This window comes from Brassica oleracea, chromosome C4 (assembly GCF_000695525.1).
Source record: "Brassica oleracea var. oleracea cultivar TO1000 chromosome C4, BOL, whole genome shotgun sequence".
NCBI lineage: Eukaryota > Viridiplantae > Streptophyta > Magnoliopsida > Brassicales > Brassicaceae > Brassica > Brassica oleracea.
The window spans coordinates 6,543,412-6,555,421 of NC_027751.1; the positions used below are offsets into that span (position 1 = coordinate 6,543,412).

The 12,010-nt window shown below is 30.3% G+C and overlaps 2 protein-coding genes across 2 annotated transcripts; both read left to right on the forward strand.

Annotated features, from left to right (window-relative positions):
* The first annotated feature begins 3,943 nt into the window (after positions 1 to 3,943).
* Positions 3,944 to 4,812, forward strand: LOC106340746 (cyclin-dependent protein kinase inhibitor SMR2). Its single transcript, XM_013779594.1, has one exon. It carries the CDS (start codon positions 4,250 to 4,252, stop codon positions 4,625 to 4,627), a length of 378 nt encoding a protein of 125 aa, XP_013635048.1. The 5' UTR covers positions 3,944 to 4,249; the 3' UTR covers positions 4,628 to 4,812.
* A 4,894-nt stretch (positions 4,813 to 9,706) lies between these two features.
* Positions 9,707 to 10,598, forward strand: LOC106339582 (60S ribosomal protein L36-2). Its single transcript, XM_013778417.1, has 3 exons — positions 9,707 to 9,852; positions 10,015 to 10,214; positions 10,394 to 10,598. Exons 1-3 carry the CDS (start codon positions 9,751 to 9,753, stop codon positions 10,428 to 10,430), a joined length of 339 nt encoding a protein of 112 aa, XP_013633871.1. The 5' UTR covers positions 9,707 to 9,750; the 3' UTR covers positions 10,431 to 10,598.
* The last annotated feature ends 1,412 nt before the right edge of the window (positions 10,599 to 12,010 follow it).

The following is a 12,010-nucleotide window of genomic DNA, read 5'->3' on the forward strand; positions in this document are numbered from 1 at the left end:
TTGGTGATCAAATCAATCAATCAATATTCAAATTTAAACAATCAAAACCGATTCTTTCAAATTAGGGTTTTCGGGTTTCGATTTGATCTTAGATCAAAGGGGTTTGATTTGAGATTCAAAACCATTAAAGCTTTGATTTTAATTGATCAATAGATCAATCTCGATTTTAGGGTTTGGGGATCAAACTTTTAGAGCTTTGATTTACTCATTAGGGTTTGATCTATTATCCTATGGCTTTTATCATAAAGATTAGGTTTTATGGTTTCATTCTTTATCAATCAACCCAATTCGATTCATATGTTCTTAGGATTCGAATTACCTTTAGCTTAGTTGTTTAATGAACCGGACCACCAAAGAATGAACCTCGAGCTGCAACACGAACGGGAACGATCTATACGCGAGCTGGACACGAGCTGTTTGCTGTCGGATCGCGAACGGCTGATCGTCGAACGGGAGTTGTTGCTGTCGGATCGCGAACTATCCTTGTCAAGAGCTGAGGCTGAGTTCATCTATGATCAGGAACGCCTTGGGGCTGGAGCTGATCGGATGAAGCTGAGACGGGAACGCTTGCAGGAACAAGAGACGCGATCGGGTTAGGGTTCGTCGGTTAGGATTAGGGTTTTCGATTTCTGGTTTTTAGCTTTAAGGTTTTTAGAGGCTACCGTGCTGATAACGTGTTGTAAAACTTAGGATTAGAATCAATAAGTTCTTATTTCATTAATTATAAAGTGTGTCCTTTATATAGGGAATTCCAAGATAGATAAAAGGAAAGATTACAAATCATAAACACAAAGGAAAAGCAAAAAGGAAAACACAAGGTAGCCGCCTCTCTCTCTTCTCTCTCTCTTCTCTCTCTCCTGCGGATTGGGCCTCTAATGGATCGGGCCGGTTATGGACATCCATCACATGATTTATAACAAATTACAATTTAAAGGTTTATCATTTCATTGTGCGTATGTTTTTCTTTTTAATTCTTGAATTGATTTGAGGTTATGTCTCATTCGATAATTTGTTGTTTAATATACTTTTCAAGAAGCAAATTATGTACGGAGCTATAATTATCTTTTTTTTTTTTGAAAAGGCTTTGGAGCTAGCTATAATTATCGTCGATGGCATCCCGAGTCAACAGGCCATTAACCAAGCCTCGCGGTTCTAAGAATATTTTAATCATTCAAGAACCTTTTACTGTTTTATATCATCATTATAAATGGAGAAATATGTTAATCTCCGTTATTACTAATTTGCTACCACATGTGAGTTTATATTATAAATGAAAGGAATACCATATCTTACCAATGCCTACATAACTTACCAATGCCCATAAAACAAATAGGAAAGACAATCCCCTTTCATCCAACTAATTGTTGTGTTTCTTTTTTTCTTTTTCTCATTTTTTTCTTCTGAAATTTAACTTGTATTTCAGTATTTTATTTTGTTTCCATGAGTGTACTTAGTAAGACACTAGGTAACATGCATGCTTACTGTATATAAAGTGTGCAAACAATAATTGTGAAAGTTGATAGTAGAATAGGTTACATTTTTTTTTTGTCAACAAACGGCTATTCTATTACTCAAACATGAGGTGGTCTAAATAACCAGACCGGAATAGAATAACCAATAAAACAAAGAGATCTATGAAAAGATCGAACATTCCTAGCTAAAGAATCAACAATTTCATTCTGTGTTCTTGGCACGTAGGTGATCTTGAAATCCGAATAACACATGTGGATAATTTGAATGGCTTCCAGCTCCGTTGAAAAGTTTGGCCATGCTTGGGGTTCCTTTATCATGGCTATCAGGTCCTTGCAACATGTTCCAAAGTGTTGGCAGTTTGAATGTTGAAGCATGCTTTCCAGTGCCCATTTCAATGCTTCCAATTCCGAGTGTAGTGCTGTCTCCCGCCTCCTTAAGTTCCGTGTTCCCATAAGTTAGATCTTTTCCGTGTTATCCTTCCATACCCATCCAATTTCACTGAAAAGATCTGTGGATGTCCAAGAGCCATCCACCATACACATATTATTCAAGCTTAAGGCTTGTACCACTTCAGTGTTTGGTGCCTGTGGGGGATTAGGTATAGACTCCTTAGCATTATACCAAGCCTGACATTCACTCTCTGCGTACCTGACCAGTTCCAAAGGGTCCCTGTCAATCCCCCTGAATAGCTTATCATTCCTCGCCTTCCATATGTACCAGATTATCCAGGGGTAAGGGTCTCTATCATCTTCTGGCATTCTAATTGTATTTTTCCTCTAGAAAAGGTAGTCCATATTGGCGTACATACTCGATATGGGGAAAGTTTGGGGGTTTGACGGCGTAGATGATATTTCTCATGCTTGTAACGCTGGTGGACATTCAAAGATTGTGTGGGTTACATTTTCCTCTGGCTCTCCACATCTTGGGCAGTAATTATCACACCGCAGATTGCGACGTATTAAGTTACTTGTTACTGCTACCTGTCCCGAAATTAATTGCCATATAAAATGGTAAATTTTCTGAGGTGCGTTCACTTTCCAAGCAAATGCTTGAAGTTCAGTGATGCTAGGTTGTGTAACTTCAGAATAGGTTACATTAACTTGACATAAAACAAATTTATACATGTGTGTATATATATATAAATATGTGTGTATGTGTAATGCTTGTAACTTGTAGGAGACTTCTTATCAAAGTAACCATTCTAAATTACAAATATGATTGTACCTATATATAGTATTTTTATCATATAATATATAGAAGTGAAAGAGTATCTATAATTTCTGTTCTTTAACCGTTTTTACTGACAAGGAGAAAGCTTTTTCTACCAATGTTTATTACCTTTACCAATTTTAAATTGCAAACATGAATATAGATTATTAACTTTATATTATTTAGAGAAAATTCGTGATTAACTAGATAAATAGCAATGAGTTAAAGAAAATAAAGTTAATGATGATAAAACCTAATAGATATATTCATTCTTCTGATTTCATTTGATTACAATGAAAAGCGTGGTCTTTAGTTTTTTTTTTTTTTTTCTGTGAACGTCTTAATGAATTTTATAACAAAACTTCATTATAGACCAAAATTTTCCAGCGATAACTCTATTTGATAAATAAAACGGCTAAAAATATTATGCTATCAAAAGTTTATATTTGGTCAAAATTACATAACAAGTAATTTATTTATCACCATCATTTCTTTGTTAAGCACCACACGATTTCTTTACTAGGTAAATATTCTAACATTTTTATTATTAGATATGAAAAACGCAAAAAAAAACTTACAATTCATGCCTGTCAAAAAAAAAAAAAATTCTGTCAAAAAAAAAAAAAAACTTACAGTTCATGCTCTTCAAATTTGTTTCCTTAAATGTACTTCACATATAATATAACATATAGTAGATATTTATATTTACTTGATTTTTTTTTTTTGCAATAAGCCAATAACTCATTTCATATCGTTGTGTCATTGTCATTTTAAATTTATTTATTGTTTCCTAATTTTACAAAATCTGTAAGATATCATTTTATTTAGATCTCTGACTAAAATGTAGTAAAAGATCTAAATAATAGAAAAAAGCTTAAACCATATGATTGTATATTTCCATACGAAACATTTATATATATGGATTTAAAATTATAAATTATACTCCACAGTATCAGTTACACAAAAATTACTAACACAATAAGATTAGGTGGTAATAAATAAGAATTAGATACGAAATTAAAGTCTTAACGGCAACAATGCTTTTTTGTTTTCAGGGGAATAAAAGATGAATGCAAAAAGCGCACATGGAGTTTGGAAACGTAAAGGCGGACGTTAAGTTTGGTGCTTAACTTGCGAGAAGCAGAAAGGCATCGGCAATACCTTTATTAATTTATCGCCGAGATAATAAAAGATAAATTATAGTTTATATATACTACTACTACATAGTAACGGCGTTACTTCTGAATCAGTAAGAGGGTTCCAATACGTTATGTGTGCCTTTAGACTCTCCTTGTTGCCACAACCAACCAACAACACACTATAAACTCGCTCCAGTCTCCATCTCTAAACAAACCTGAAAACATGCTAAAGAAAAAAATAATAATATAAAAGCTGACAGTTTTCCTGATTTATATTCTTTACCACGTTGGATCTATCTACATCCATCAATCATTTATTTTCTTTCTTCCTCTTCTTCTCATTATCTTCTCTCTCTCTCAAGAACAAGAGTTTTTTTTTTGTTTGTGCACTTTTTTTTTTGTTTGTCGAGTTTTGTAAATCAATAAGTATGTCAAAGATCACAAGCTTGATGCAAGAAGAGGTAACGTTAGGTGAGGTTCCAAAGACGAGAGAAGACGCATTTTCGGACAATAATCATGTGTTGGATATTTGTCGGAAAAGAAAGAGATCAGATGAAGAAGAAGAAGAAGAACTTGTGGAGGAAGACAACGACGGCTTCAAAACACCGACCCGTCCGGAAAATAGAATCCCTGAGGTCAGAGAATGCCCACCGGCTCCGAGGAAGGGCGAAACGGAATACTTGGCGATGCGCAGAGGTAACACAATATGGTGCCGTAGACGGTTGAGTTTCTCGCCGGAAAATGCCGTCGGCTCGTTTATAACGGACTTGCAGTGGAGGACAACGTCAATGACGATCAAGAAATAATTAATAGAGAGAGATATTAAAGTTAGTTTTTTATATTTTATTATGACCATTTTTAGGTCACGTTCGGAAAATATCTGAACGTTTTTTTCCCGCAGATAGATAACAAGAAAATAGTTGATTAAACTGGTTTTTTGTTTTTAAGTTCCTTCACTCTCAAATATAGATTTCTATTTCGAGATGATGACTATTTGTGCATTGTTATTTTCTTATTTTTTGTTACTTTTGATTAATATGTATATGTTGTTTTCTTTTTAATAGTTTACAATACCATATAATTTCTCAAATATGTTTTTTTTCATGATATAGTAACCTCAAATTAATTGTATGGTATGAGAGCTCAAATTTACATTCAGGTTGCATTAGTCAAGGATGGAACAAACCAAGTAACCTTGTGATAACGGAAGCTACATAACATATTTGTTGACAATATTCAGTCACAATGAACGAAGATGATACTGTAAAGTTAAAGTTACGCAAACCAAAGTGAAAAAAAGGAAGAGAAACATGAAGAAGAAGACAGGACTCGAAAAGAGATATGATAAGAGAATTTTATAAACGCTTTAGGGATCGAGGCCTTATTTAAGTTCCTTCGACTTCTAAAGTTGGAACATCCAATGCTAAAAAAGGCTATCTCGTGAAACACTCAATCGTCTCATGTCTTAAGCTTCTTCCTTTTTCTTATGGATCTTCAAAATCTTTTTTGTTTAATGTTTTCTTTTTTGCTCATTCTTTTATTTTTGTTGCCGTTATGTTCGTTTCGTCTATGTTACTCTCTTCCCTTTATGTGGCTTTCGGTTTTGTTGACCTGACTTCTAATTTGTTAATTAATTGACCATTTATTTTGTTAATTTGATTGCAGCTTGAATGAAACGTTATGATTATATAATTAATTAACAAAGAAAAAAAAAGAGATGGGAAAGAGATCAATATCTGCACTTTACCTAATAGATAAATAAAGATTGTGGAAGCTTATAACTAAATGTATCAGACTATAAATTTCACACATATAAATACAAGTTAATGTTGATATATCAGAAGCTTAATCTTAAAACAGTTTAACTCTGTTATAATTAATCATGATATAAATAGTTCCGCTGAATGCTGATAAAATCAAACAGTAACCACCTAAGTACCTTAAACTCTTCTTTCTTTAGAGCATAATTTCATTTTTTTTCTCCTCCAAATGGAGTAAAATGAAATATGGAGTACTTCAAACCTACTCCATAATAGAGTTATGAACAAACAAAAGATAGATTACTCAATTTATGAAGTACATTCCATTATGGAGTGAGAAATAAAATAAGATTAGAGTATTTTTACTTCATACCCATTTTTACTCCATTTTAAAAAAAAATAGAGTGAAGTTGAAGATACCTTATGTTTTTATAGCTTACACATATGCTATCTTCTTTAAAATCATGAGACATATAGAACTATATGTATTGTATTTATATATATCATTTTACCGAAAACTTTGTGACATGCATTCTTAGGCGAGGGAACATGTTTTTTTACAAGATAAAAAGGGTTATTAGAAACTCAAATTTCTAGAAACTCAAATTTCTAGAAATAGCAAAGTTTCGGGTACATATGTACGTGGGAAAGGAATTTAATATAAGTAGGGCACATTGATAATTGGCCTATGAGGGAGTATGACAATTAGGAAGACTATATCATACATAAAAGAACACTTGGACGACGTACTTTGATCCAAACATTTTTCAATAAAATCCTACAATCTGTTTTCTTATGAAATGCTCATTACGAAAAATTTTGCGACTCATTTACGACACAATTCGCAAATCAATGGTTACATGTGTCTCTTAAGTCAAATGCTCTAAATGTGGTTACATATTTACAGTGACTTGTGCAGTGAAACAAGTATTAGATCATCCCAATTTTTTTTTTTTGGTGCATCTTTAAAAGGAAGTACGTTTCTCTGTGTATGTGCTATTTTTCTTTACTAGAACACTACCAATAATAAGTCAATAAGGGCACATACAGGTAGTTCGCTTCAACTTTTACGAGCTTACAAGTTACAACACTTGCCTAAACATGATATTTCCAAATGACTTGACCTAAAACACTCCCCCATGTCTACAACAACTTGAATTTTTCAGAAGCGGCCCAAATAAAAACAAAATAAAACTTGCTTAAGTCATTCATAGTGTGACAAACAAAATCAAAGCCCGATCCGAAAATCTTATTATATAACCCTTGGTTCTTTAGAGTTGCTAATTAACATGATCGCGACATGTGTCAATTAATTTATTAAGATTGCGACATGTGTAAAAAACATGTTACAATTCTCTTTTATTAGGATTTAAAAATATTTAGAAAAAAAAATTATTATTAAATTTTTATTGAAAAGAAAATTATTATTACATTTTCCTGGACACTAGAAAAAGAAAATTATTACAAAATATAGTTTGTTGCTCTTTTCAAGAGTTTAGAAAAGGAAAATTAATATTACATCATCTTTTACAATTATATTTTTAAGATTCTTTTTATAGTCTCTTAAAAATATTTGATAGTAAATTTAATTTTTAAAAATTCTATATACAAAGAATAATTGTAAAAAGCTATTTGAAAGTATTTTTTTTCTTTTTAAAATATTTTTTATATTTTTCATCTTTAAAGATACTAAAGAAAGATTTTATAAGAGAAAATATTAATTTTTTAAAAAAAAAATCTTAAATAAAAACGAATTATAAAATCCTACAAGTACAATAAATTATTTAATAAAATCCAAATAGAAAAACTAACTATAAAATAAGTGTCCTTTTTTAAAACCTAAGAAAATAAAAATGTAAAAGTACTCTTATTATTTTCATATAAATAACTAACTTTCCCTTTTAACAGATAAATGTATGCTACAAAATATAAACCAAAATAAATATTATTTTCACATCTATATTTATGTTTAAGCTTCCTCATATTATTTTCACAAAAAAAATAGTATTTACAAGAAAAATATTATCTGATTATTTTCTTTTAAGTTCTTTACACAACTCAATTTTTTTATCATTTTTATTACATCTTATGATGCTAACACAAGTTTTTTTTAATTATGATGTTTTTTCCGTACATAAGCATGTGTGAATATGAAGAATATATGTTTGTATGTATAAGACACAATATATAGTTAACTAAACATAATTGTTTATTGAAAATATATTACCTGTGTAAAATCTTAAACAAAAACGAATTATAGTAGCAATTTTACTTTTTTCAAAAATTAAAAGTAACTTATTTCTTATAAATAACTAACTTTTTTTTAATAGATAATTTTCTGTTAAAAAACTATAAACTAAAAATAACGTCAAATATTTCATCTCGTATGATTGTGACATTTGTACAAAAAATAAATAAATTGTGTATGTATTAATAAAAATATATCATTATGTGAAAATAACCCTTTTTTTTCCTAAAATCCTAAATAAAAGAAATCTGAAAAATAAATTTTTCCTCTTTTCACCTTAACCAAATAAGATTTTTTTTTTCCTTTTTAAATCATGACCAAATTGAATTGTAAAAGTAATTTTTACTTTTAAAATTTAATGATAAATATGATACTGAAAATATTTGATTAAAAATATTAGTGATATTGAAAAAACGAATTTTGAAAAAAAGGTTAATACTTGCTGGAAACAATTATTTGATAGTATTTTTATTTTCTAAATCCTAGAAAAAAATAATTATAAAATATTATGCAATTTTAATTTTCTTTTCTAACACCCTAAAACAGTAAAAAATATATTTGATAATTCTTTTCCTTTAAAAAAAAATCCTAAACAAAAGAGATTTGTATCATATTTTTTAATTCCTAACCAAAAGAGAATTGTAAAAAGTTATTTGATAGTATATTTTAAAAGAGAATTTGATGATGAAAAATTGAACATGATACTAAAAATTATTTAATTAAAAAACAAAGTGTAAAATTAGTATTGATATAAAGTGTAAAAATCATAATTTTAAAATTGTTTAAGAGTAACTAGAAATAATTATTTGATAGAAATAAGATTTTTCTGAAATTCTAAACAGGAGATAATTGTAAAAGTGTATATGATAATACTTTTCTTTTTCTAAAATCCTAAACAAAAATATAAAAAAGTATTTGATAGTTTTCTTTTTTTTTTAATTATAAATAAAAACGAGATTTATAAAATATAATTTTTCATTTAAAAAAAATCATAACAAAAGTAAACATACCTATTTAATAGTATTTAAAAAAAATGATAACAAGTATGATGCTAAAGCTATTAAATTAACAAAAATCAAAACTTAAGATGTTGTCGTGATTGATATTTATGTGTTTGGCTATATGAAAATCAAATACATGTTTGATATATATATTTTCATGTTTGCTCATAAAAAATTGATTATTATTATTTTTACCGTATATATGTTTAGTCAAAAACAAATCAAGCTTCATCATTATCTTATTACATTTTTTTATTTTTACTATGTAGTAGTTTATAATTCATTTTAATTAAAATGTTATTATAAAAATATATCATTAATAAATAATGAATCAAAAAAATTATTTAACATCATATAAGTTTAATAAAACATTAAATTAGTACATAAGAAATTGTATAATGTTGACATTGCTTCTTGGCCTTATTTAACTTCCAAATTTCTTTTTATTTCATTATAATTATTATTTCGGGTTGAATCCAGTTTAAATTTTTACGTTTGGATGTTTTTTCTAGCTCTAACAAATATTCACTGAAACTTATGTGTAAAAACGAGTTTTTAACTATAAAATAAATTTCACATAATATATGCAAAAACAATTTTAAAACAATAATAAAATAATTTTTTAATATTTTTTATTAAATTAAAATATTAAATAAAGCTTCGGGCCCAAAATCTAGTTAATTATAAAAGCTTATTTGGACTTGTGGCTTATCCCATCATATATCAAATCGGTTCTAATGTTGCCCAAGTATAATCTAAAAAGCTCGATAAATACTTAGGCCCATTATCTTAGAAAAATCTATAGCCCAATAAATAATTAGGCCCACTTATAATAAAATGCTAGGGTTTTCCAATTTGTCGCAGTATATAGTAAATTTGCCTTTCTCTTAAGTGTTTGTAGCGGCTGCAGAGAGAGAAAAATGGCAACACCTCAAGTGAAGACTGGTCTGTTCGTTGGTCTGAACAAAGGTCACGTCGTCACCAGACGTGAGTTAGCTCCTCGTCCCAACTCTCGCAAAGGGGTATGCATCTCTCCATCTCCTACTCTTTCAGACAAATAATGTCTTGTCTGAATGATTTGCTTAGTTTTGACTGAATCATAGTTTTGATAGAATATTAGTTAGATTCCACATAGTCATTGAGAAATGATGTTGTATTGAGGTGTTCGTTTTGGATCTTTGTAGAAAACGAGCAAGAGGACGTTGTTCATCAGATCACTGATCAGGGAGGTTGCTGGCTTTGCTCCTTACGAGAAGAGAATCACTGAGCTTCTCAAGGTTGGTAAAGACAAGAGGGCTCTCAAGGTCGCTAAGAGGAAGTTGGGTACCCACAAGAGAGCCAAGCGAAAGAGAGAGGAGATGTCTAGTGTTCTCCGCAAGATGAGGTATACTATTCAACCCCCAACCATTTGATTCTTGTTTTTTTTGTCGTCTTTTCATTTCTCCAAGATATTTAGTTGTGTCTATATTATTTTGCTTAGTGAGAGTGTTACGATTCTCTTTGAACGAACTGTGTTTTTCGACAGAACTGTTTACTGAACTTCGGTTGGTTTTTGTCTCGTAGGTCTGGTGGTGGTGGTGTTACTGAGAAGAAGAAATAAACATTTTAAGTCTTCTATGTTATTGGAGTATTAAGTCTTTTTGTTCGCTCTTGCTAATCAGCTTTATATGCTCAAAAGACCTTTGTCTTGTGTTTTGTTAGAAATATGGATTTAATGTTTGCTTCACTCTGTTCTATTAAGCTTTTCAAACTTGTTACTTTCGTGCAATTGTTTTACTCCCTCCTTGGTTAAATTAAGCCTGATAATCAGTAGCTCAAATAATAACCAAAACGACTTTACTTGTCGCAACTTAGTGTTTCTACTGAAACAACAGAAGTAAAATAGACCAAGCTAGTTTCTTAAGATCCATTCACTTTAATGCACACACATTATGTTTCTACTTAGCTCTTGTTATCGAATAATTTTTACTCACACATAATATTTACCAAGAAGAGCATGGATTGTAAACGGATGTTTTCATTACATCTTTCTGGTATTTGAACTCGGCTGATGGGTGCTCAAAAGAAAAGAACTCGGCTGATGTGGATTTACATGTCCTAAAGTTAGTTGATATGAGCTTCTGGTTCAGAATTCTGATTGCTTCTAGTATATAGGTAGAATCAAAGGGATTTTCCATATATGCATGCAATCCATATAAGCATGCATGATTGTGTAAAATATGGATATACGTTGGTGTACTTTTTTAAAGTGTATGGCTGGCTAATCAGGAATCTTTGGTCTAAAATTGAAGAACGTGTGGTTGATGACGCCGCGAGGAAGGAACGTGACAGGGTAATGCTTCTAAGAGATTATAATCCCGTCACCACTTTATTTACACTTGTATGATCCTTGTATATACATCGATCAATTTCAAACACCTAAAAGATGATAGAGACTCTAGATCCTTTTGTATTTTTTATTTATTTATGAACGTAAGTAAGTATATTTCCATGTAGTCATGTTCAACTCCGGTGGTAGATAAAGAAATTTAATTCAATTTAAAATGTTTTGTTCCCGACATGAAGAGATTGTGAACAAAAATTTTTATAAACTTTTCTTGTTACGAAAAAGTTCAGTTTAATCTTTAGGATATCGTTTGGAATCTTGTGGCATCTACATACTATAAATGCTATTTTCTAATCCCCCCCACAATTATCCTTATCTACAACTACAAGCCACAAAATAACTCCACTACAAAGCGCCGGTACCAATAAGATGCAGTTTTGATATATAAATGCAAATGCTGCGCATGATTTATCTTTTTCTGAGAATCAGAAACTATAATACAATATTCCTCTCATCTCCATTGGTAGAACAAGTTTAGTATAACCAGGCCCGGTTCAAAACGTTAGTGGACCTTGTGCCATAAAAAAAAAATTATCCTAGGTTAATGGTTGATTTTAAAATTTGGGCCCTTGATTTTAAAAAAAACTTCAGAATTTAATACATGTTATCAACCAGATTATGGATGACTCATAACCAAGAGACTATGATTTGTAATATTTCCATTTATCTATGACGGTGTAATCTCCTATATAAAGAACCTCTATGTTATGAATAAAGATATACTTTTTCATTACTTTTATAACACGTTATCAGCACGAAACTCTAAATCCCTAAGCTAATACTCAAATCGAAAA

What these genes read in the sequence shown, in the direction of transcription:
- LOC106340746 (XM_013779594.1), top strand. Translation starts at nt 4,250, where the DNA reads ATGTCAAAGATCACAAGCTTGATGCAAGAAGAGGTAACGTTAGGTGAG.
- LOC106339582 (XM_013778417.1), top strand. Translation starts at nt 9,751, where the DNA reads ATGGCAACACCTCAAGTGAAGACTGGTCTGTTCGTTGGTCTGAACAAA. An exon ending in GTCCCAACTCTCGCAAAGGG is followed by an intron (nt 9,853 to 10,014) that starts GTATGCATCTCT and finishes GGATCTTTGTAG; the next exon opens with AAAACGAGCAAGAGGACGTT. An exon ending in AGTGTTCTCCGCAAGATGAG is followed by an intron (nt 10,215 to 10,393) that starts GTATACTATTCA and finishes TTTGTCTCGTAG; the next exon opens with GTCTGGTGGTGGTGGTGTTA.